The following is a 26,641-nucleotide window of genomic DNA, read 5'->3' on the forward strand; positions in this document are numbered from 1 at the left end:
GTAAAAACGTACATTTAAAAATAATCTCTCACCACTGGTGGTTTTAAAGCAGGCTGTGTCACAGGGTGACCTGCACCAGCCCTACAGCTCTGGACTACTTGCTCAGGACAGACACGTGCACACATGCACACACATGTTCCCTGGGGCGGGAGCCAGCCATGTGACCCGCAGCAGCTGTCTGCACAGTGCTTAGCAAACAGATTATCTTTGTTTTTTTAATATTTTATTTAAGTATCCTTGATATATGATCTTACGATGGTTTCACATGAACAACATTGTAGTTTCAACATTCACCCATATTACCAAGTCCTCACCACTCCCCCCCATGGCAGTCACTGTCAGTCAGCCTAGTAAGATGCTGTAGAGTCATTACTTGCAAACAGATTATCTTTGAAAAGGCATTCCATCATCTAAATAGATGTACAGGTAATCATGCACAGTTTTCATTTCTGATTCTCAGTGGAAACAACACACAAATAAATAAAAATCAGATTGTTTCTTACCTTTCGGAAAGCAGGCAAAAGCTATACTGTTGGTGGGATAGTGTACCAAGTGACAGACTTTTGTACACTCTTTCTTACTGGTGGTATACAGTCTACAGGAAAAGTAAATATATAGGTATGTATAAAATAAGTGTGCGCACAATATCTCCCTTCATTTTTTTTTTTTCTTTTGGAGAAGAGGCTGCGATAGAGGCCATAAACATTACATGCACTCTCAGTGGGTTCACTAGCCTTCGGTAGACCAGTTCACCTCAATTCAGGTACCTCTGAACATGAGAGTCCTGGTGCCTCTCGGTCTGAAGCAATTGGGCTTCGCGTGCTCAAGCTGGAGCCCTTGAGGAAACTACCCCCAGAATCATCTGTCTGTCTGGCCAGAGCATTCTTTCCTTCCTTCTGCCTCCCTTCCTCCTCAGCCTAGTGCAGTCATGCTGACCAGCCCTCAGGGTTAGTCCAGAAGGATGAAACAACACAATGCTGAGCATGTTAGGGATCCCACAAATGAAGCAGCAAAACCAAACAGAAAACATAACAAATCAACACAGCGCGGCAGTGTGTCCAGAAATTTTTAAGTGTCGTCACTGGTGTTGGGTTTGGGGCTTCCTACCCACATCCATTTTCTAGCAGTGTGAGTTTGTGTGTGTGTCTGTGTTTTTGCTTTTAAACCAAATACCTCCTGATGTTGACAGTTCAACTATTTGATTTATTAATTGGCTTCTTTGGGAACACACAAGTTAGTTTTTATTTGTATATTTTCCTTACAGTAGATGCAAAATGGTGGTAAAAGAAAAAAAAATCAGAATATGAACTTATATTTATAAATCTGATTTTAGGTTTCCTGTTTTACTGCTCCTGTAAAGTGTGCTTCACCATACAATATGCTCATTGGCTTAAATCAGCCTTTTATATAATGTATCTCCAGCCTCTATCTCGGTCTGTTAATCAGTCATACATCCCCTCCTTGAAGAAGGGGCTGTGATCCAAGCTGTCCACCTGCCTGACACCTCTAGTGGCTACTGACCTTACAGAGTAAACTGCCTGTAAGGAGTCCAGGTACTTGAAGGCTTTCCCTGCACTGCTTGGGGGCACTGGCTTAGAAAATGGATGGTGGTTTGGGGCAAAGAGCTTAGGGCTGCTCATCACTGTGAACTGTGATCCTTTTCAAGGAGAGCTTCTGACCAGGGGATGGTCTAGAGCATCTTCTGGTTCTAAGCAGGCTGGGCAAGAAGACAGCACCCATCCTGATAAAGCCATGCTGCTTCAGTAATATCATCCATCCAGTCGGAGAAGAGTCCTGGTGGCCATCCATAAGCCAAGTCCTCTTGTTTATCTGACATCTGTATGTTTGCCACAAACACATATGCCCAGTCAGCACTAGGGAGTTCACATGACATGCTGAACTCAGGCTGCAGGTGTGGGAACCAGAGCTTGAGGGGCCCTTCTTAGAAAGGAATGTTGAGAAGGCATCACCGTGGCCCCAGCTAATCCAAAGTAGGTCAGGCTCTTCTGATCCTCTAGCAACAGAAATCTTGTTGGTATGAATCAAAAGTCAGTATGTAGCTGAGCTACACCCCCCGCACCCATGCCGTTTTTCAGTCTGAGTGTGGAAACCCAGCATTGGCCCACCTTGAACATCTAATATGTTAGTGATGCACAGACACATTAACATTTGAGAAGATTTACTTCTTGTTTATGCCATACAAAAAGTTTCCTTTCAATGGAATTTTAACTGCAGAAGCAGTCTAATAGGGAAATTGAACTTCTTGGGGACAAATCCGGCAGGGCTGGGCAGTTTTGATTCCTGCCCATAAGGAGCCAACAAGCGAGGTGGGTTTTCTGGGGACATGTAGTTGCGGGGTGGAGTGGATGAGCAGAAGCGTGCATGCACCAGATGGCAAACTGCAATGATGGAGTCGAGCTGTTAAAAATGAAAACACTCAAGATTGAAATACACTGAGACCAAGTATTCAGAGCAACAGTGAATAAAGGGACATCTCTGTTTCATTATTTACTTTGTAGCTCACACTATAAACTTTGTAGCTCACACCAGACTTCCTCTCCAATATCCTCCATAAGAGACTCTGTACAGAATTTCCCCTTTGGAAAAACCCCTTTTTCAACTACATAGAATATGTTTATTTCTTTTTAACCAACAGCTTAATTTCAGCAAACAATTTATGTTAGAAAAGTTCAGAAATTTGAGATAATTTGAGCTATATTTGGTATTAAATAGAATACAGCAATAATGTTCATTCACATCAGAATAGTCTTGTTATTTATTTTCATTAAATTTTCCACTACTGTTTCCCTACATATATGCATTTTTGCATTGCTAGGGACTGGTTTTCCAAATATAATCCCAAATATCACTATTTCCACATTAGCGGCTCCTTTTAACAAAACTATTTGTTTGCATTTTTGTTTCGTCTCAAGGGTTTCATTCCTCTAAGGTTACCTGGTCCCAGATATGCATCGTTGCTAAAATTTTGAGAGGTACAGGCTCAGACTGAGTGTCCTAAAACCAAATCCTCGCCTACTAAGATACACTGATTTCTAGAGTTGAGCTGTCTGATACAGTAGCCGCAGACACAGATGGCTATTTAAATATGTTATTTAAAATGAAGTAAAGTTAAAAGTGTTTTTCCTCAGTTAAGCACCCCTGTTTCAAGTGCTAAATGGCCCCTGTGGCTAGAACACTTCCATCATCACAGAACTTTCTATTGGACAGATTTTGGATGAATAAGATCTTTTGATTCTTCTTTGGGACCTCTGAGAGCTGGGTCATCAGATACCCCAATGTTTGGAGGTACATGAATCTCCTCCTACAGTTCAGCAAATATCTAGTCAAATTATTTATGGTGTAGTAGGGAGTGTCTACATAAAATTGCTAAAGCAATTTTTAAAAATCCTTTGAATTGGTTATGAGACAAGAGCTGTTTGATTTCATTTTTTTCTGAAACTGTTTATCTTCACTCTTTGTAGACACGAAAACAAGAAAACTCGACCAAACTTTTTTAAGGGAAAGGACAAATGGAATTATTGTCATGATTGACATAGGTAATGAGATATTTGAATTTTTCAGTTACTGAGATGAGGCCTCTACCTGAGCAGCCGTCTTTGAGCTCAGGATACTCCTTTGCAGCAACACAGCAAGCGACTATACATTCCACAGCACATTCAACTACAGAGCCTGCCACTGCGCGTCATGATATCCCTTATAAGCAGGCCGCATTACCAAATGAAGAAGCCAAAATGTCCTCTTTGGAATTACAGCATGCCACGCATGTCATCAGAAACAGAGCAGCAAAAAGAAACAAGCGTGGATTTGGGAGTCAGACCTGCATTTCAGTCCCGCCTCTGCTAACTAGATGTGTGACTTTGGTAATGTCACTTCATCTTGCTAAACCTAGGTTTCTTTGGTAAAATGAGCATAATAATCCTCATTCCACATAGGCATTACAAGGAAGAAGAGGTCTCCTGCACAAAGAATTCTGCATAATGCCTATTTCAAAGGGTAGTGGATGGAGCACTGTTATGCGTACTAGTAGTAATGTTAGGGTTACTTTTAGCATTTTATCATATCCCAACAGCCTCCGCAGGGGACAGAATCTAATCCTTAAAGGTTAGCAATAGGAGAAATGTTTGAGAGTAATTATTTTTAAGGAGTGTAGTATTGGATAAGTTGTCTAAAATCAAAAGTTCTAATTTGGCCATTTTGTCAATACATACAGACTTTGTACCACAGTTTCTTGCTTGTTGATTTTGAGCATGTCTAGTTAAACGTGTGTATGGGTGTGTGTGTGTGAGAGAGAGTATATGGATATAGAAGGAAAACTTCCTGCACTGTCTCTAGGATGAAATGAAAATCTGACAGGAGGTCCTAGAATAAAATGCTACAGAAGTATAAATACACAGGTGTATTTATCAGTAAAGGGTACACATATACATAGATGCATAAATATTGTCATGGAAATACGTTTGTTTGGGACTCAGTCCCACCCACCTCACTGTGTTCAGAATGCCTTTAACTGTACTGTCACATGTATGTAACCAGTCACACTGAAATGTAGTTTTAGGCAAAGCTTTCTGCCTTTTTAAGGAATGGAAGGACATGAACATGTAATTTATAAACTATTTCCTAGATGTGTGATATGTCACATGTGATGACATAGATGGTGTTATCTCCATTTTGTACATGAAGATGCTGAGCTAAGAAGAGCTGTAAAGGGCCTTGTTCTTTTACATAGTGGTGTCTGTATGTCCATCTTCTTTGGGGTCATTTACGGGGGTGACGAAAGCCTGCAGGGGCTGCAGACGTACCACGCAGCGTATCAAACCTGACATCTCCTCCTTAACCCCATTTCTCATATTCTGTCTTCCATGGGGTGAGACCCTTCCACCAAGTGTGGCTGCATCTTTCGCCCACACAGGGATGTCGTCAGCATGGTGGTGTCTGGGTCTCTGTGCACTTGGATGGAAGTTCGCCAACTCTACTCGGTATTTTATGTATTCATATTTCTGGAAGGCTTGCTTAGTAAAGAACCATAACTTTGTCTACATTCCTTTTCCAGTGGAAAGAAGTTAGGCTTCTTCCAAAGTTCTTAAACTCCAATTCCATTCCTATTGCTAGAGTTCTACCAGGTGTTGAAGTTTCCTGAACAGGAGGTTGTCCCGCTGTCAGGAAGGGAGCAGGTGGCTCACCCCCCAGCAGGCCTGTGTATGTCGGCTGGAGGAGTTGGTACCAAGGGATAAGAAGCAATGGAGGGGGCAGGTTTCACACTTCAGAAGCAGAGCCTCTAAAAGCTTTTTTCCCAACAGGGAGCAAAAATAAAACGATGGCAAGAAAGAGGCAAACTCTTAAAAGCAAAAGTAAGCATTTCCCAAGGCAACCCATCCATCAGACAGAAACGATCAGAGTATTTCTCTGAAGAAAGGCAAGCTCACACCGCATTTCCCAGCGCTCCTCAGTGCTGGGCGCAAAGAGGGAAGGAAGGTAGAGTTACTTACTGTTTGGGTCTACGTTTTCACAGAGCTCTGTCTTGGCCTCACCGTTGGGTCTGTCACTGGGTTTGTGTGACAGCCGCGATGACATGGTGGCTGCTGTGACTACCGCCTTGAAGCTTCGCTTCCGTTTCTGGACATTGAGTTCAGGGTGGAAAATGATGATGTACACTTTCGGCATGTATAGCATCCCCAGCGCCACTGACGCACTTAGGTTCATGGAGATTGTAAGTGTGGTAGTTTGTATGTAGAGCTAGGAGACACAACACACAAGGCACTATTACAAATAAAATGACCGCAAGGGGAGTTTGAACACTTAACATGATGTCAAGAATGACTGTAGCTAAGGGACAAAGCAGAGCAATCTCCGGGCCTTCTGATTAACAACAACAAAAAAATTTATATATATAGAAGTCAGAATGACTCTGCACATTTATTGGAGAAATTGTGCATATAACTGATTGGATACCACTGGGAGAATCCGTGTGCATACTTCCCTGGGGAAGTCTTCCACATGGAAGTTCAGGGGAGACCTTGAATCAGATTGCAGGCACTTCTGGTCAGAATAGCAACAGAATAAGAAAATATGAAGATCATAGAAATTTATAATCTTGAGTAAGGGGTGGTGGTTTCTTTTATCCCCCACCCAAAAAAGGATTAACACTATGTTAACTCTGGGACTTTATTTGAAAATTTTTTGTCACTATGTATTTCTTTGTGTGTGTGTGTGTGTTTAATGATTTCACTTTCACCAATCCTAAAAAGTAGTGAGTTGAGTTTTCCTGAAAAATAAGCCCTTCTTACCTAATTCCGATTGACAAAACACCAACAGCAAGGAACCAAGATGGAGTGATGTTTGCCTGTCCAGTCCCTTTATGCTGACAAATTGCTGAAAGGTTGCGAAACCATTCTGACAAGGTGCTATTTCTGGTTCGGAGGGTAACCTATAGCTGTCCTTGCTGCCTTTAGCTTGCTTGACAAATCACAGAACAACCATTCACTTACTGTTCAATGTGTTAAATCATTGCCTTGGAGGTAAATTTGAAAAGGTAACAGTTGAAGGGTATGGGGAGTTGTGAGATCAGCAAGGAGAAAGCTACAGACCACTTGGATTGATCCAGTTGTGTTTATCAAGTGCCCGTGTGTTTATCAAGTGCCCGATCATGATCCGGAGCCCCTCCCCCATATGTTCAGGTTCTGCATGACTTCTGAAAACTGGATTAAATGTGAGGTCATGGATGTGTTAATTTACTTGATTGTAATCATTTCACAGTGTATAAATTTATTAAGTGCTGTATACCTTATAAAAGATCATATTATATAACCTAAATATACACAATTTTATTTGTCAGTCATACCTCAGTAAAGCTTGAAATAAATGTATACATACATGCATATTTAACATGCATACATAAAATTTCAATTATATTTTTAAATAGGAGTGTACAGCTTCCATGGCCTTTTATGTCAGTGGAAAGCCTAGTTCCTGGATGATGTATTTGATCACCCTGTTCCACAATTATGCCACCCCATGTCAGAAGATTAAATCCCAATCCTTAATGAACTCTACAGGGTCCCATGTGGTTTGCCCTCTGTGTTTTGTCTGTTGCAGGACACCATATACAGGGCATTCCTGTAGGTCTTGAAGAAGCTGTGCTAATTCAACCACAGAACCTTTTATGCATGCAGTTTCTCTTTATTCGTATTTTTCTCTCAATGGAATGATCCTCTTCTGCTGCTTAGAACATCCATGCCAGGCTGTCCTCACCTAAGCCTGAAATCTAGCCTGCTTCTTTACTTATAAACTCTCAAAGGACTCTTTTTCTTAAATTGATGGTCTCCATTTGTAATTATATACCCACAACCCTGATCATCTGACTATTCCCTTTCTCTGAGTGGGTCATAAGTTCTACAGGCAGAAGCCCATGCCTGTGGTCCATCATGTGTGTGCAGTGCCGACACACAGCAGGCACTTAAAAACCACGGTGGCTGAACTCAGCTGTCTACAGGACATCTTTTTCCTACCTGTGACTCAGTGGAGATACAGCCTTTCTCTAAATACACAGAATTTCTATCAGATCAATTGGTTGCCTGGATATTTGTGATCTTACTTCTTCAAACTGAGGCTCTGGCGAAGGAATTCAGAGACTGCCTTTTCATCTGGAAGGAATACCATTTTCCAGGAAACATTAATTTGGATGTGTATGTCTCTGAATGGTTTAGGGAGCTGCCAGCTGCTGGTTGTATAATATGTAAAGTGTGTACAGTAGAAAGACAAAATAATATTGAATTAGTGATCCTTTTGGTTGCGAATCTGACGGTATTTTAAGAGCCTATCTTTTCCTTTAGAATACTTCTTAGACGTTCACCTCCATTCCCCTGTTAGCCGACGCTACACAAGAAAGGCTTAGCTTGCCATGGTCCCAGGGCTCTATGGACTAGGCGATGTCGCTGCCTTCCCTCAGGATCACTTCTGTCATCCTTCTAATGAGGGCTTTGCAAACTGTGATTTAGGCAGCCTGAGAAAGGCACAAGGTGGCCCAAGGGATCTTAGGTTTTGTTTCACTTTATTTGCTCATAAGCCGATTTTGCAATTGAAGAAGTCATCCACAGTTTGTGTTTTGTTTATTAATTATACTTAACTGCCAGTGCATGTGTATGCAGTTTTGTGTAGGGGTGTGTTTGTGTACACATAAAGGATTTTTCTTAACAAAGACTACTAAGCAATTTAAGAATTCAAAAGCTATGATTTCATATTATGGAGGGTTTAATCTCATTATTTTCCAAGTAGAGCCCATTGAGACTTTGGTATTTTGTTTTGAAATTTTGCACTCTAATGATACTTCAGAAGTAGGTGAAAACCTGCATGAATGTTACTGAGCAAATTCCTACTGCCCTAAATTTTTACATTGCCTGGTGGTTAGGAATGGGGAGTGCAGAGCTAGATGGAGTCACATTCCCATCTACCAGCTCTGTGACTTAGGGCCAGTCACCTTGCCTCCCTGTGCCTCGGCTTCTGTATTTGTAAATGGGGATGATGGTAATAGTACCTACCTCATAATGGGATTAAATGAATTAGGATTTGTAAAGTGCTTAGGATAGGATTTATCAGTGTATGGGGATACAGATATGAGGTATATGCAGCCTGTGGGGATCCCAGAGGAACTGGCTCCCAGGGATCCAACCGCACTGAGCCCCAGGTGGGGAGCTAAGTCACTGTCGCTGTGGCCTTCAGTGGGAGTCTCGTCTTTTGATTTGGACCTTTCATCCCAGCATCAACGTTCAGTACGTTGTTTGGGTGAATTACACCATATTTCTTTTCAGTCTCACAGCTACTCCTATTTTACCCGATGCTTATTATAAAATGCATTACCCTGTTTGATGTTGGGTATTTCACACGGTTTTGTCTTTCTCATAATTTCTTTAAGAGATGTAAAGGTGTTGGGGATCCTCGTTGGTCCCTTCGTCAATGCACAGGGGTCCTTGGCACATAGTTTTCCTGAGCTCAGGCCTGCCCCTGGGCTGGCCTCCAACTGGCCTCATCCCATTCTCACTCTCAGGGGATTACCCCCAGCGGAGAAAAGCCTCCCAACCTTGGTCAGTCCTCGATGGCCCAGACTGTGGGAAGGATGCAGACTGCCTTGGAATTTCTGTGTGTTTTGATAATTAAGCCTTAACTTTATTATCAGTCTAAATTCATTTCCAGAACCCAGTTTCTGCCCCTTGGTTGAGTGTGGCTTTTCTAATGCCCACCATGTATAATTCAGCTTACGTAACTAAAGAGCATTTAGGTAAGAAATCCAGAGTCAAGCCAGCCACAAGCTTGGCATGTACTGTAGAACAGTAGTTTTCTTGAAGTCTGAGGCATAGACTCCTTGGTGATACTATTCTCTCTGTCTCTCAATTTCCTCATTATTAAAATAAAGATAATAATAGTTCCTATCTAAAATTGTGATTTTGAAGAGTAAATTAAATATATGAAAAATGCTTAGCAGAATGCCAGGGAAATAAGTACCCATGAAATGGTAGCTAATATTTATACTGCCTAATATTTATTTATATTAGATTGTTGAGCTACATAGCTCAAGAAGAACCTTCCTCTGCAACCACTTTTATATATTTTGAACCTTTTATATATATATCATTGATTAACTTGGTTGCAGTGTCTAAACCACAAGGCCTATTCCTGTGCCTTTTGATTGAAAGCATCAGCCAGGATACTTTCAGAACACCCACGTAGCCGATGCCAGGCCGAGGGCCAGGATACTTTCAGAATGCCCAGGTAGGTGATGCCAGGCTGAGCCAGCTGACTCTGCTCCCTGCATTTTCTCATCTTGGCCTCACAGTGACTGTCAGACAGATAAAATTTGTAATTATATCATGAGATGCCATTGTTGCTTTGGAAGTTGGTATAGCACTTAGGGTTGGTTGGATTTTCCCTGTCTGACTTTTGATCACTAAGATGTTAAGAAATTTGCCAAGTTGCTAGGTAATGCTCACAAGCAGCTTTGAAATGTGCCGACTCCTCTGTGTAAGTTTGGGAATCAGTTTAATAGAAGACTATTTTCAGAGATGTCAAGGCAAGCTGTCAATAGTTATAATAGGGACAGGTTTTCAACTTTGACAATCAGTATTCTCGATTCTGTCTAAAAAATAAAGGGAAAAAAGGAAGTAAAGAAAAATTCACAGGGCGCAGAGATAGACACAAAACTAGAACTGTCAAAAAAAACCCAATTTCCGAGTTTTGGGTTCATCAAAATAGTCTCATCATGACTAGGGTGTCCTTGATAATAACTCTATATGGCAGAGATAAATTCACAGCCTATTTATACTAATGAACTGCCCACCTTTACCTGTATAAAAATTCAATTAGGAAACAACACGCTCTGGGGCTGTCTGATGGTGTCAAACCACCAATACAAGAGATAATTGACTCACGACCATGTGTTGTAAATGTACCTAGTTGTAGGCACTCAGAGAGAGCTCATTTTCCCGCGATTGGTGCACTCATCCACTGACCAGTTTGCCGGTTTTATTGAGATACTAAGTGCCTGCGCTGTCCCGGCAGCAGGCACAGGGTTGTGAAGATGACAGCCTTTCTCCCTGCCCTCGGAGCCAGGATCTAGAGGCCAGAGGCATAAGGCATTGACTGCTCACCAGATCCTGGCTCTCCCAGCGTCTCTTGGCCTCGGCTTTCCCCTCCTCCTGGCAGGAGTTGTTTGCTACCTCTCTGCCTCTGACACTAGCTTCTGTCTGATGCTCAAGCCAGTGGTCCCTTCTACACAAGGCATCCCCAGCTCTGCCGTTGGCTCAGTCCACCTACCAGCCTCTGCACAAGGTACAGCTACAAGTAGCACTTAACCTGACCTGCTCGGAAGAGCAGCCGGTGGTGCTGCGCCTCTCGCTTTGGAAATGCAGATTGATCCTAATGAGATGGATGTACCAGGGAATGATGTGAGGGTGACAGGAAGTCCATGTTTGCAATGTGGGATTTCTCCTACAAGAAACACTAGCACACTAGCTGATGTAGTAAACTGTCCAGTGAACCAAGCCCTGGGAGCACGCTGAGTGCACACACGCCCGTGCCACCCAGCTGCTCACTGCCTCCTTCCACGGCAAGTCACAGGCAGTGACCCTTCTGGCATCTTCTTCCATGAGTGTCTTCTTTTCTTTTCTTATGGCAGAGTGCCATTTTGACTGTAATAGTTCTGCATTAGCTACTTAACATGTAAAACTGTGCAGCCATTTTCATTACATTCCTATCCTTTCTTTAAAATGTCATTGATGTTTTTGACTGTTGTGTTTCAACTCGACTTTTCCCATAAGTCTCGTGGCTTTTTTTTATCGCACACTTTTGCATAGCATGATTTTAAGAACACACATGTCACATTATAGCAGAGCTGACTGGATAATAAACAGTGTCTGCCACAAAGCGTACACTACTAAATTTCAGTTGAACAAAAAGTTCCATACTTGAATCAAGTGTTAGGTGTGATGAAGACCCTTCACATGCAGCCTTGTTTTAAGAAAAGCTGTTAATAGTCTGTTCATATTTTTTTTTGTTATTATTTGTGTGCCTGTTATCCTCATTTCTAGAGTGGAGATAATAACAGTACCTGTCTTAGAAGGTTGTTGGGATAAAATGGGCTGACCATTGTAAAATGCTCAGAAGGGTGTCTAGCATATAACAATCATTCAGTCAAGGGTGTTAGTATCATGGATTTATTTATTGGCTATGCCATAAAGTGACTTGTTTTCTATCCTGTTGTTTGTCATACAATCTTAATACATTTTGAAATACTTTTTCTTATGGAATCCACTGAAAAACAACTAATTTTAGGGACAGACATCTCACTAAGTTTGTTTCTATTTTGTTTGAAAGTAGACTCAAACCCCTATTTTGTCTGTCATGGACTCCTACGAGAAATAACCAATTTTGTGTGTTCCCAAGTGAAAATTGAGAACTGGGACAAGCAGGCTTTAATGGAGTCTTTAGGTGGGATGAGAAAAGTTTCATAATTCTCAAGACATCCCAAAGTCTGTGCAGTAAAAGTGAAAAGTATGTCTGATCCAGTCACAGTAAAGAAGTGTTCACTGCCACCTGACAGAAGTAGAACATGCACATGACCACATTGAAATGAAAGCTCAGGGCAGTTAAGGCCACTGTTTTAATCCTTCCCACCCACATCCTTTACTTTCTAATTGGAGTGACCATATTTTTGAGAAATAATGACACACAGCTGGAAATGGGACAGAATATTTGCAATTGGGACTTCCTCAGTCAGCCAGAGGGTCAACACACTGAAGGTCTTTGCTTAGTTGTGAAATAATACATGACAAAAGCATTTAGTACAATGGGGGAAAATACTGTTTTCTGGAGAGAGAGAGTTGAGTCTTCTAGAAGGCTGGTATAATAGAAAGAAAAAAGATACTTGTTAGAACTGATTTCAGATCATCCCTGGAATTGTTGGGTGGTGGCTTTGGACAAGCTCCTTCCGGTCTGGCTAGCGATAGAGTCAAAACTCAGCCCCTACTAGTTTGTTAGCAGAGGGTCTGATATAAAACCTGACCTTATTTTATGACCACCATGGAAAACTCCTCACCATTTTTAAAATTAAAGGATTATTATGCATGAAAAGTCCGTAGCACAACACCTGGCATTTGGTGGGCACTTAGGAAACACAAATTGTTCTTTTTTAGAGTAGATGGCCTCATCTTCTGCAGATAATGTTCATGCAATTTAGACCTATCTTTGAATAGGAGAGACATAAACAGGGAGAGAGACGTGATAAATATTGAGAGATACAAATGCACCAAATGGTATGGGACATACTCTGTGGACAGGGGTCTGGCACAGGATTATAAAAGAGGCAACCAGATGATTATTAGACAAGACTTAGTCTTACTGTGTTTTATTTTTCTCATTTAGTATTTCCAGGCAGACATGGTATTAAGTCTGCAGTTACATTATTTATTTGGATGGACAGGAGATGAGCGCTCCTGGAGAATGCAAATCAGTTTCCGGAGCATGAGATAAGTGATTATATCATGCTGGAAATCACCTAATCTCAGTTCTTTGCTCTCCTGGCCAGAAGCCTCATGCTTTTTGTCTATTCTAAAGCATACAAGTAGCCGAGAGATGCTGTGATTCCAAGGGAACGCATTGCTGGGGAAGTTCACTCCCCACGCCAACCCAGTGAGCTGCAGGTCGTCTCCCCATAGCCCGTTCTTCCGGGCATCCCTTCTGATTTTGCTGAGCCCCTACAAACAGGGCCTACCCACACTGATGCACAGGATGTCTTTATTCCACCAGCCCTCTGTCCCCTCAATTTTGATTTCAAGTGTTTTTCCCCTCCAACTATAAGGCAGGTGTTTTACTCCTTCATACAGCTGATGCTGGCACTGTTTGTTCTGTTGTGTTACTACTGAAAGGTTATTGACCTTTCCTGCTGGTTTGAGAGCCCCATGACTGGTAGGTCCCTGCTTTACAGTGATGGAACACACAGCGACAAAGCATTTTCCCCACAGGCAGCCTGCAGAGGCATACGTCTGCCAGATTCCGTTGGCTCCCCTCGAATCCTTGGCCATATTCATCAAGCCTGGACCTAACAGCCTTTTTGTAGGAGGCAATGTCTGATTCTTGTAATGTGAAAGTGCTGACTTGTACCTCACTGGGGAATACATGAGGATGTCCTGTTTCTTAGCAAGTAAACCAGTGAATTAAAAATAAAAGACAGTATTTGGTTTCTAAAGTTGTCATTTTAAATAATCCGCTTATGGGAGTGCATAGCTGTCAAATCTTGCTGGCTTTCATGTCATCTTTATAGTTCTAGTGAACATAAAGAGACAGGAATCAAATGAAAATATTGATGTCAAATTAATGGTTAAAAGAAAGAGACAGTCTTTGCATTTCTTGGACATATTCAACTGTTTAAAGTTAGGCTGTAAAATATGCATTGAGATGAGGTCCAAGGCTGTCAGCTGACAAGAAGACAGTGTCAGACTCTCATAAAAAGTGTGTTCTTCCCTCAGTTTTCAAAGCCAGTGGCAGTGGCTTTCTGCAGGACTTGGATAGGTTCTGATCATCACGATCGTCCAGCTGCTGCTTTCCTCTTACTAGTTCTGGCTGTTGTTATCGCTGTTCTTACTCCGTTCCTTCTGGGCCGCCGACTTCCCCACCTTGCTGCTGGGCCACGGTGCCCCCCCCTCCTGCCCTGCAGGTTCCTCCTTTCCCTTTGCATTGGCTCATTTCCACGTATCATCTTTGCTTCTCTACCTTTCTGCCACCACCAGTGCGGCAGCATGTGTGGGCCAGGAGGGGTGGTGTCTCTGCCCGGCCTGTGTGGCACGCTGTGACTCAGCGCGTCAAGTGGTGCCCCTGGCTGATGGCAGAGCACATCACCAGCTGGAATGCAGGCTACCTGGCTGGTCCACCCAGGGGCAGCTGGTGCTCTGACCTCTCATCAAGGCCCTTAGCTTGACAGTGGTTTAAGCCCAAAAGGAGCAGATAATTGCAATGAGATTTTCCCAGATAATCATAGACAAATAGTCACTCAGCCTGTGCCCCTAATTGGAAATAACACCCATCCTGCCAAGAGAAATGGGAGAGGGATTGATCCTGGCCAAGGAGTAGGGGCCGCGTGGTTCATGATTTTCATCTGCACTTCACAAAATCCATTTTCTTTGCTTTTGTTTTCAAGGTCTTGGATCAGGGATCTCAAAAGTACCATTTCCTCGCCCTCCACAGTCAAGGGCCGGCACCCTGGCCCCCATCAGCACCTCCTCTGAGACTGCTGTCTAACCCTTCCTGGAGTCTTTATCAGATCTGAGGGCTTTTTTTGCCAGGTCTCATTTCTCTTGATACTCCAAACGCTGAGGACAACAGTGCAGGGGATCCAGATGTGTTGCTGCATCAGCTCACCTTCCCATCACACTTTGGTTGAGATAAAATCCTCAGCGTCCCTAAGGAACTCTGTGGGACCCGCCCTGGGCCTGCCCTCTCCGCCTCCGAGTCCTTCACACGGGCGATGCTCTGGCCATACTCAGGGCTGCTGCACAGGCTGCCCCCACTCATGCTTCCCTGACTTCCTCCTTCCTGTCTTTCAGGTCTCAGTGTCCCTCCCTTTCCTGCCTGCTCATAGAATACACTGTTTCCTTCCAGTAGAGTAGTCACAGTTTGGGACTATTCTTTTGGGTGTTTATTTAGTAAGTATTATTTCATTAGACTGTCCCTATGCGGGCACAGACAATGTCTTCTGACTTACCGTACAGAGCTCCTGGGATACAGTGTTCAGTTCACAGCAGCTGAACAAATGAAGGGATTACAATCTAGGAAATATATAAAACACAGGACAGGAGCACTAGACCCGAGGCAGGAGTTCTGGATTTGGGTGCGGGCTCTGCCGATCACTAACATCTGCGGGATCTTGGCCCCTCGCTCAGCCTTTCTAAGCCTGAGTGCTGACACTTGCAAAATGAGGTGAGTGATGGCGTCCACCTCACAGAGATGTGGCAATGAAGAAATGACATATAAGTGGTTATACTTCTTTTTCTTAAATGGCAAAGCACTGGTCCAAGTGTCGTGCTGCTAACATTTATGTCTGTGAGGCGCCAGATAATGTGACCATGTCCCAAGGCTCTTAGGCTCTGAGCGATCATAAGTTCTCCCTAGTTTTCCACTTTTTCCTCTAGCAATTGCATTGCCTTCCCTTCTTTCTCCAGCCTTATAACTGGAGCACTCCTTTTGCCCATTCAAAGCTAATAAACAGGGGAGATAAAGCACAAAGACAAATAAATATTACATACACTGTCTCATATGATAGGGACAGAACCAGAATATCTTGTGGAAGTCATGGAAGGAGAGAGCATTTAGAAGTGAGCAAATCAAAGTGAGCAAATCCCTGGAACAGGGAACAAGTCTAATGTATGTTTGATGAATGAGATGGTCTTCACTCATTTGACAAACCAAGTGAAATTCAGGGCCACTTACTCACCTCTATTTCACAGCTCCTCCCACTCTACCAGGCACACTGGCCTCTTTCTTATCCCTGAATATGCTGTGCTTTCTTGTGCCACAGGACCTTTGCATATGCTTCCCCCTTTCCTTGGAATGTTTCCCCTCCCTACCTACCTTGTTCTATTTATTCTTCAGATGCCCACTCAAGCAGCCAAGACTTTTCTAATCAGGTTTATGCAATACCATCCTATTTTGAGCTCTTAAAGCAACATAAAGATTTGTATTTAAATTGTGTGTGTATCTGCTACAGAGAAGCATGTCAGTTTAGCTCACTATTTTATTTGTAGCACTGTTAGTGGCAGATACAAGGGACTTACAGAAGGAAGTCTTGAGGCTACAGAGACAGGTTGCATTTGCAGTCTGTGCTGCATTCCTGTTGTTACCCCACAGAATAGACGCAGGAAAGTACCTGACAGGAAGGAGAGTGAGTGATGGTCCCATGGACTTACATTCCCTATGAGGAGTACTTCCTGAAGGGGCTCCAGTGGGGAACAGACTTATGTTATTCCAGGGGTCACCACACATATTTTCTAACCCCTCCTTTTGGTGCTCACCTAACAATAAATGATAATTATCAGTAATGACTCCTTTGAAGCTTAAAACCATGAAAATCAACAACCCTGCCCATTTGGGGAGGATGGGGACTTTTCTCTCAAAAGGCTTGGGCTAACACCCATTGTCTCCTAACAATGGAAAATATGAAATGGTTGCTATGACAACTCAGTGAAGAGTTTAGACTTTTTTTTTTTGACAAAAAGTTGCTGACTTTGACTTAACTGAAACCATATATACATTTGTTTTTGCAAATCTGGTCCTTCCTGTAGTTTTTCACAATCAGTAAGTATCACTTAAAAAAATCCACCTTTTTGGAAAGTATGGCCAAGGTTAGTGCTACAGCCTTGAAGAGGGCACAGGGGCCAGATGAGAGGTGCATTATGAAGAGTAAATGAAAAGACATGTGGATGCATTGGATGGGAAGAAGTAAGAGTAAGACGGGGTCCAAGGGGACGCTTTTTACATTCTACCTCCTTCTATGCAAAGCCTAGGATTGAATTATCCTAGATTACGTCAGTACCATACAAAGCCCCAAGTGGGTGTAGGCTCTCCTAAATCAGCAGGCCAGGGGGTGCTGGCTAACAAACTTTACAAGGGATTTCAATTGCTGCTAGCACAGTGGCTCCTGGGCCCTCTTCTGGAGTGTCAGTTCCCAGATGTCAGGCCCCCAACACCAGTGCATTCAAGCCAGTCCTTCCAGCATTCACTTTTTTTCTTTTTTTTTTGCTATAATATATTTATTATCTTTAAAAAGCGTCCTTATTGAGGCATACCATACAGTAAAGTGCACTAATCACGTGGATGCACCTGTGAAACCACCAGCTACAGAACATTTCCAGAAACTCACAGGCCTGTTTCCAGTCAGTATTTCCCCCGGCAAACCACTGTTCTGACCTCTTTCACTACTGATTGGTTTTTCCTTTCCTGAACCTTTTTGTTTGGCTTCTTTCTCTCAATACAATGTCTTTGAAATTCTTCCATTTTCTTGCTTGGCAATAGCTCGGTCTTTGTTATTGTGACTATTCCATTGTGTGAATATGATACAATCTACCCACTCTTCTGTTGGTGGGTATTTGAATTGTTTCTAGTTTGGGATATTGTAATAAGTTGTTATGAACATTCTCAAATCCTTGGGTGAGATACATGCACTTTTTTCCCTTGTCCATGTGCCCAAGAGTTCAATCTCTGGGTCATGGAGGGGGCACATGTTCAGCTCTAGCAGATAACTGCCAGTTTTCCAAAGTGGTTGTACCAAACTTAACACCCACCAGTCCTGTATGAGAGGTCCAGTTGCTCCATATCCTCCAGTAACTGGTGGTGTCAGTCTTTTAATTACACCCCTCTGGTCGGTATGTGGCGGTATTTTATTTTCTTACTGAAGACTATTTTTTATTTATTATTTTTTTCTTTTAATTTTTATTATGGTATCTTTGATATACACTCTTATGAAGGTTTCACATGAAAAACAATCTGGTTACTACATTCACCCATATTATTGAGTCCCCCCACACTCCATGAAGTCACTGTCCATCAGTGTAGTAAGATGCCACAGAGTCACTACTTGTCTTCTCTGTGCTACACTGTCTTCCTCGTGACCCCCGCACACACCATGTGTACTAATCATAACACCCCTCAATCCCCTTCACCCTCTCTCCCCAACCAACCCCTGACCCCTCCCCCTTGGTAACCACTAGTCCCTTCTTGGAGTCTGTGAGTCTTTGGCTGTTTTGTTCCTTCAGTTTTGCTTCATTGTTACACTCCACAAATAAGGGAAAAATCATTTGGTACTTGTCTTTCTCTGCCTGGCTTATTTCACTGAGCATAATACCCTCTAGCTCCATCCATGTAGCTGCAAATGGTAAGATTTGTTTCTTTCTTACAGCTGAATAGTATTCCATTGAGTATATGTAGAACATCTTCTTTTTCCATTCATCTACTGATGGACACTTAGGTTGCTTCCATATCTTATTCATCTTGGCTATTGTAAATACTGCTGCAATAAACATAGGGGTGCATATGTCTTTTTGAATCTGAGAACTTGTTTTCTTTGGGTAAATTTCTTTGGGAATTCCTAGGAGTGAAATTCCTGGGTCAAATGATATTTCTATTTTTAGTTTTTTGAGGAACCTCCATACTGCTTTCCACGATGGGTGAACTAGTTGACATTCTCACCAGCAGTGTAGGAGGGTTCCCCTTTCTCCGCATCCTCACCAGCATTTGTTGTTCCTAGTCTTTTCCATGTTGGCCATCGTAACTGCTGTGAGGTGATATCTCATTGTGGTTTTAATTTGCATTTCCCCAATAATTAGCGATGAGGAGCATCTTTTCATGTGCCTGTTGGCCATCTGAATATCTTCTTTGGAGAATTGTCTGTTCATATCCTCCATCCATTTTTTAATTGGGTTATTTGCTTTTTGCGTGTTGAGGACTGTGAGTTCTTTATATATTTTGGATGTTACCCCTTGTTGGATATGTCATTTACAAATATATTCTCCCATACTGTAGGATGCCTTTTTGTTCTGCTGATGGTGTCCTTTGCTGTACAGAAGCTTTTTAGTTTGATGTAGTCACACTTGTTCATTTTTGCTTTTGTTTCTCTAGCCTGAGGAGATGCATTCAGGAAAAAGTTGCTTATGTTTATATACAAGAGATTTTTGCCTATGTTTTCTTCTAAAAGTTTCATGGTTTCATGACTTAAATTCAGGTCTTTGATCCATTTCGAATTTACTTTTGTGTATGGGGTTAGACAGTGATCCAGTTTCATTCTCTTACATGTAGCTGTCCAGTTTTGCCAACACCAGCTGTTGAAGAGGCTGTCATTTCCCCATTGTATGTCCATGGCTCCTTTATCGTATATTAGTTGACCATATATGCTAGGGTTTATATCCAGGCTCTCTAGTCTGTTCTTGTGCCAGTACCAAATTGTCTTGATTACTGTGGCTTTGTAGTAGAGTTTGAAAACAGGGAGTGTAGTCCCCCCAGTTTTTTCCTCCTTCTCAGGATTGCTTTGGCTATTCGGGGTGTTTTGTGGTTCCATATAAATTTTAGAACCATTTGCTCTAGTTCGTTGAAGAATGCTGTTGGTGTTTTGATAGGGATTGCTTTGAATCTATAGATTGCTTTAGGCAGGATGGCCATTTTGACAATATTAATTCTTCCTATCCGTGAGCACAGGATGTGTTTCCATTTATTGGTATCTTCTTTAATTTCTCTCATGAGTGTCTTGTAGTTTTCAGAGTATAATTCTTGCACTTCCTTAGTTAGGTTTATTCCTAGGTATTTTATTCTTTTTGATGCAATTGCGCATGGAACTGTTTTCCTGATTTCTCTTTCTGCTAGTTCATCATTAGTGTATAGGAATGCCACAGATTTCTGTGTATTAATTTTGTATCCTGCAACTTTGCTGAATTCAGATATTAGATCCAGTAGTTTTGGAGTGGATTCTTTTGGGTTTTTTAATGTACAATATCATGTCATCTGCAAATAGGGACAGTTTAACTTCCTCCTTACCAATCTGGATGCCTTTTATTTATTTGTGTTGTCTGATTTCCGTGGCTAGGACCTCCAGAGCTATATTGAATAGAAGTGGAGAGAGTGGGCATCCTTGTCTTGTTCTTGATCTTAGGGGAAAAGCTTTCAGCTTCTTGCTGTTAAGTATAATGTTGGCTGTGGGTTTTTCATAGATGGCCTTTGTTATGTTGAGCTACTTGCCCTCTATACCCATTTTGTTGAGAGTTTTTATCATGAATGGATGTTGAATTTTGTCGAATGCTTTTTCAGCATCTATGTAGATGATCATGTAGTTTTTGTCCCTTTTTGTTGATGTGGTGGATGATGTTGATGTATTTTTGAATGTTGTACCATCCTTGCATCCCTGGGATGAATCCCACTTGATCATGATGGATGATCTTTTTGGTGTATTTTTTAATTCAATTTGCTAATATTTTGTTGAGTATTTTTGCATCTATGTTCATCAGGGATGTTGGTCTGTAACTTTCTTTTTTTGTGGTGTCTTTGCCTGGTTTTGGTATTAGAGTGATGCTGACCTCATAGAATGCGTTTGGAAGTATTGCCTCCTCTTCTACTTTTTAGAAAACTTTAAGGAGGATGGGTATTAGGTCTTCACTAAGTGTTTGATAAAATTCAGCAGTGAAGCTGTATGGTCCACGGGTTTTGTTCTTAGTTTTTTGATTACCAATTCAATTTCATTGCTGGTAATTGGTCTGTTCAGATTTTCTGCTTCTCCCTAGGTCAGCCTTGGAAGATTGCATTTTTCTAGAAGGTTGTCCATTTCTTCTAGGTTATCCAGTTGTTGGCTCATCATTCACTTTTATAGTTAAGATTTTCTCTCCAAGCCTCTGCCCTACATTTATTCCCATTTAGAATTCCCGCTCTATTCTTAAAAAAAAATCACTTTCTTTAGAAAGTATAAAAGTGATCCACAAGATGGTTAAGTTATAAGCATGTGAGTAGATTGCTGTCTCTTCCCACCCAGAAAATATCAAGAGTTCTTTTCAGAGTCCATATAATTCAAGAAAAGAAAACTTACACAAAGATCTGTTGTATCATCAGACTGTTGAAATGAAACTGTGTCAAACTTTGATAAAATTCTAAGAAAAATGGATGAATGAGTTCTAAAAAATAATTTTAAAGGCAAATTCTCTATTTAATCTTGGCTTATGGAATCACTATCCATTATTTATGGGAAGGAAGATGAAACATGAAATGTCATCTCCATAGTGTTCTCAGTGAGGTCTACAGAGACTTGAGGCCCACACATGGGAGTGCCCTGGAGAAGCCAGTTCTGAGAAGGTCTTTAACATAGAGTGTCTCATCTTTGCCAGCCCCATAGGGCTCCTGGAGCAAACAGGCTTTTCAAATAACATTGGAAATGTTGCTTTCCCAACACAACCAGCCTCTGCATTAATTTTATCTCAGGAACTGTTACCTCCATCTATCTGGTTGTACAAATTGTAACTTTAAGGGTTATTCTTCAGCACTTTCAGTTCTCTTGCATTTCACCCATTATGTCTGTTAGCCAGTTAGCTAATGTTACATGTGAAATATTTCTCTTCTTACTGCCCCAACCCGAATCTTAAATATGTTTAACCAGAGGATACACATAAGTACAGAGAACAGTCTTTACCGTTTGTCAGTTCTCAAGTTTTAGTGATGTTGATGGTGATGGTGGTGATTGTGGTGGTGATGGCAATAATGATGTGCTTCTCACTGTTCATGGGATGAGAGATCTCAGGAAAAAATTGCAAAGTCATATCCCAACTGTTTTGACTACATCTATTTGCCTCCTTTTATGCAGAGCTGCATAGAGTAACCAGAATGATCTTTCTAAAAACTGCTAATCAGTTCACATGGTCCCCTGTAAAATATCTTTCAAAGATTTCCCACTGACCTGCAGCTTCTGGCCTGGCTACATTTCCCACTCCCTGTAGAGTCTCTGTTGAATGTGACTCATCGACACCAGATTGCTGGGTGTGCCAAACTTATTTCCAGCAAAAGGACTTAGCACACATCCTTCTCTCTGCCCAGAATTTGTTTTTCTTCTGCCTGGTTCTTCACCCAGCTGGTTCTTAACTCATCTTGTGGGGTCCACTTCCATGCATTTTCTCTGGCAGACTTTGCATGAGCCCCTGCCATTTCACCAACTTGAGATTTTCTCCTTCCCTGCTGTTCTCTCATAGTTGTCATGCTTTTTATTCACAGTGTGTATTACATTCAGTGATGATCAACATAGGCCTGGATTCATTGATCGTAACTCTTACTCTCCTACTAGAATTTAAGCTTTATGATGACTGGGGTATACCTATCACAAAGTAGGACTTCCAAAAATATTTTTTGAATAAATGAAGAAGGATAGGAGTTATCTGAAGTAAGGTGCTAATATTAAATACCCTAATGAGTAAAACTGACTTTTGTTTTGAGCCATATAAGTACATTTTGGGTAGATATTGGTGTGCAGAGTGAATACACACAGAGTATCACAGTAATCAGGGGCCGAGCTAAAATGCAAGTTGAGGTCTTTCGATTCTCAAACATCCTACTACCATGATATCCACATTTAACTAAAAAGGCTATTTATATTCAGCAAAAGAGTAGATCCTAGACTGTTTTAATTTTTCATTCTCCAGGGCTTTCATTGCCAGTGCTTAGAAAAACAAACAGCTGTAAGTCTTTCTAAAGGGAGCTGAGAGAAAAGTCCCAGGCTTTATCACAGATTGCATATTTGTGTAAGTGTTTCACCTTGAAGTACATATTCTCTACTAAGAATAATGAGCAGACATCCTCTGCATGTGATTGAAACTGGTTTGAATTTCTTGGCCAAGCCCAGCTTCTTGTCAGGTGGATGCAGCATTGTGTCTTGTGCCCGGCCTTGTGCACACTGACACCCATGTGCACACTGACACCCGTGCACATGCCCCTGGTGATAGGAGGTGTGCTGGAGCAGGCAGCCAAAGATGGAAAGGAAGGGACATGCAAATGGGAAGTAAGTATTGTCAGAAGCATGAACAGGTTGCAATGTCTGATGGTTCTGCTGACATATATTTCTGATATGATGACTGACTGGTTTGAGAAGGTAAACTAGACCATGGAAACTAGACACAGAAGAGGGGAGGTGAATTAAGTCACATCGAAGGCAGTTTGGAATTCTTTGATTTTCAAGTAAACATTGAAGGATCCCGGTATCTTTGTTTTTTCTTTGTGTGGTAGGACAGGCTTCCTTTATCCAGTTTCTAGTGGCTCAGCTTATACATAACAAAAGACGTAGCAAGTAAAAGGCATTTAGCAATTCCTCTCCAGACAGAGACTCTCTACATATAATGATACCTGAAAAGAGACGCTGAGAGGATCCCCTGCCCTTCAGTGGGAAAGCAGGTCCCTCCAGGGTCGTGCAGGGGGGCTCAAACACGGACTGCCCACACCCACGGCGCCTGCGGAAAAGGAGCCACGGCTCTTAGGAAGAGGACAAAGGGGGCTTGCTTCCCAGGGACGGCAGACAGAGGCAGCCGTCAGGTGGCCTCAAATGGGAGGACCTCTGTGTCCAGGAGTGGGGGAGCTGAGTTGACCAGGGGAGAGGAGCTTCTGCTTGGGAAGGGAAATGTGGCTGTAACCTGCAGGAACTGACCATCTGTGTACATCCTTCTAGACTCTGGGAGGCGTGGCTGTCTGAATATAAGATGTTTAATAATGAACCGTCTCCCCTGCTCCTTCCACTAGGAAGCTGTAGTACAGGGCTTACACCCATTAGTGAGGCTTCTGGTAGTTTCTTGGCCCCTGGGTCTGAAAAGTGATACTCTTTGTGTTAAGTCTTAGGGCTAACAGACAGACTCATGGTACAGAGATGCAGTCACTGGGCTCAGGTGTCAGAAGTCCTGAAATCTAGTGTCTGCTCTGCTGTTGAATAGTAGCAGAATTTGGACAAGACTATTTGGAAGTACACTTATGACAGTGTACTGTTATCTTCACATTTGAACTAAAGAAATGTGTCTACTTTCTCACTCTAATATTCTTTTTTGGTTACAAAACCCGTAGTCCCCATCTCATGCCATAAGGTGAGGAAAGTAAGCCATGATCTGAAGAAAACAAGAATTTTGAAATAATTAGGAGACTCATAATAAAATTGATGAATGAGTATATGCCAATTATTTTATAAGCATCATAAACAATTAGTCATGCACAACTTGTAGAAAAAGTATTGCCAACTGTGAACGACCCCACAGGAAGCAGGTTGTTGTGGATGTCCCCTTCAGGACTGGGGGATCTTGTCCCCCAGCTCTCAGTTGGTGGCCCTCTGGGACCTGCCTTGGCTGAAGAGGCCTACATGGCCTAAGGGTTGGCCCCCTTCTTCAGGGCAGCCCCCTGTCACTGAGAGATGGTGGGCTGTGAAGGCTCAGCTCCATGCCTGGGAGGGGTCAGCCCCGACTAAATGCATCAGAGCTCTTTAGAAGGCAGCAGCTGAGATTTTGTTGGGGCTCATCATGCCCAACCTCTCCCTCGATCAGTCTGGTTCCTTTCCATTCTACCTGTTGGTATTGATAACAAGGAGACTTCCAGATAAACTTGCACTTGTGGCCCCAGGGAGGCCAACCTGAGACTTGGTGTATCACTCAAAACTCCTGTGGGTGATTCAGTTCCAGCCAAAATCATCTTTCTCAGTACAGTTTGTTCTCTAGCCCTTTTGCAGCATATCGGTCAAAGACTGACTGAACACCCTCCAGCATTTATGGCTTGTGCCGAGCAAAGTTAGCAAATCTCGCACAGAATTTATCCATGTGCCTCTCCACTTCTGTTAACTATCTGTAAACCAAACCTTTTCTCTATTTCACTTTTTATATCCAGACATATAAGTACATGATACATATGTTTTCCCCAAAATTTATTTTTCAGATTTTCAGGAAATTTGACATAGGACAGAGAACATCTGTGCAGTTCTCACTGAGATCTACCACCTAATATCTTGCCACATTGTCTTCTCTTTTTACTAAATAATGTAAAAGTCATATACATTATGATATTTCATTCTTTTATTTCCATATTCATCACCTAAAGGAAGCGACATTTTACTACATTTAGCCACAATACCATTATCAAACCTAAGGTATTTAAAATTAATTGCATATCACTGTTTTTCCCCAAAAAAGTCTTAAGATTTTTCTCCAGTCCTTTGGATATATCTCTTCAGATTCTTATGAACTAAAGCAGTCTCTCTGCCTTTAGTTTTTAAATAGCTTTACTGATATATGAATAAACTGTACATATTTGAAGAGTAAAAGTTGATGTTTTTACACATGTATATGCCAGTGAAATCATCACTACAATCAAAACAGTGAACATATGCATCACCTCCAACCCTCCTGCCCCTTTCTAATCCCTCCTCTTCACTCCTCCTCCATTCCCAAGCAACCACTGACTTGCTCTTTTGTCACTGTAAATTAGTTTGTATTTTCTAGAGTAATATATACATAAGATTATATGATGTATCCTCCTCCTGCTGGGCTTCTCTATGGTTGTAGCTGCAGCCATTCTGTTGACTGTATCAACAGTTCATATTCCTTTTTATTGCTGAATAGTATTCCATTGTATGGATCTACCTCCTACATTTACTTAACCATTCATCTGTTAATGGGCACTTGTTTCCTGTTTTGGTTATTACAAAAAAGGCTGTTACAAACATCATACCCAAGACTTTGTATGGACATATTTTTCATTTTATTTTGGGTAAATACCTAGGAGAAGAATGGCCATGTCATACAGCAAAGATGTGATTAACTGTTTAAGAAACTTCTAAACTATTTTCCAGTATGGCAGTATCATTTTACATTCTTATCAGCAGGGTATGAGAGTTCCAGTTCTTCTAAATCCTCTCCAACACTTGGTGTGGCCAGTCTTTAAATTTCAGCCATTCTAATTGTTAGGTGTGGAGTAAAATCTCACTGATACTTAAATTTTCAATTTCCTATTAACTACTGGTATTTGGCAGCTTTCATGGGGTTGCATTTTTTATTGGATGTTTTTTTATTGGATGTTTCCTATTCCTAAAATTTGAGAGTTTGGATTCTAGATTCAGGACCTTTGAAAATATTTTTCTTCTAGACTGTGGCTTGTGTTTTCATTCTCTTCATACTTGTTTTGGAAGAGTGGGAGGTTTTAATTTTGGTGAAGTCCAGTTTTTCAATCTGTGCTTTTATAGATTTTGCTTTTGTGATAGCTGAGAAGTCTTTGCCTAGCCCAAGGCCACAGACATTTCTCCTGTCTCTTCTAGAAGTTTTAGATTTTATGTTTAGATCTATAATTCATTTCTCATTAATTTTTCTATATTGTATGAGGTGTGAATCTAAGTTTCCTTTTTTTTTTGATATATACTTTCCCCATAGCATTACCTTTGCACCTTTATTAAACTCACACGTGTATGGACAAATGATTTTTCATTATGGACTCTCTGTTCAGTTCCATTGATCAATTTCTCTTTGTTTACACCAGTATCATGCTATATAGCTTTATAATAACTCTTAAAATTAATTGGTGTGTTACCCCTCCATCTTTGTTCTTTTTC

General features: G+C 41.6%; 1 protein-coding gene across 2 annotated transcripts in view; it reads right to left on the minus strand.

Annotated features, from left to right (window-relative positions):
- Window positions 1-26,641, minus strand: part of GRM7 (glutamate metabotropic receptor 7) — a 906,501-nt gene that overhangs the window by 37,293 nt on the left and 842,567 nt on the right. Inside the window, exons 9-10 of one of the 2 annotated variants that reach the window (XM_036878256.2) lie at window positions 5,508-5,754; window positions 504-595 (exon numbers count right to left, since the gene is read on the minus strand). In XM_036878256.2, coding sequence (XP_036734151.2) covers window positions 525-595; window positions 5,508-5,754 — 318 coding nt within the window. In that variant the 3' untranslated portion in view covers window positions 504-524. Of the gene's footprint in view, window positions 1-503; window positions 596-5,507; window positions 5,755-26,641 lie in introns of those variants that run through there. The other variant, XM_036878258.2, reaches the window with a different exon arrangement.

The sequence above is a fragment of the Manis pentadactyla genome, chromosome 1 (genome assembly GCF_030020395.1).
Source record: "Manis pentadactyla isolate mManPen7 chromosome 1, mManPen7.hap1, whole genome shotgun sequence".
Lineage (NCBI taxonomy): Eukaryota > Metazoa > Chordata > Mammalia > Pholidota > Manidae > Manis > Manis pentadactyla.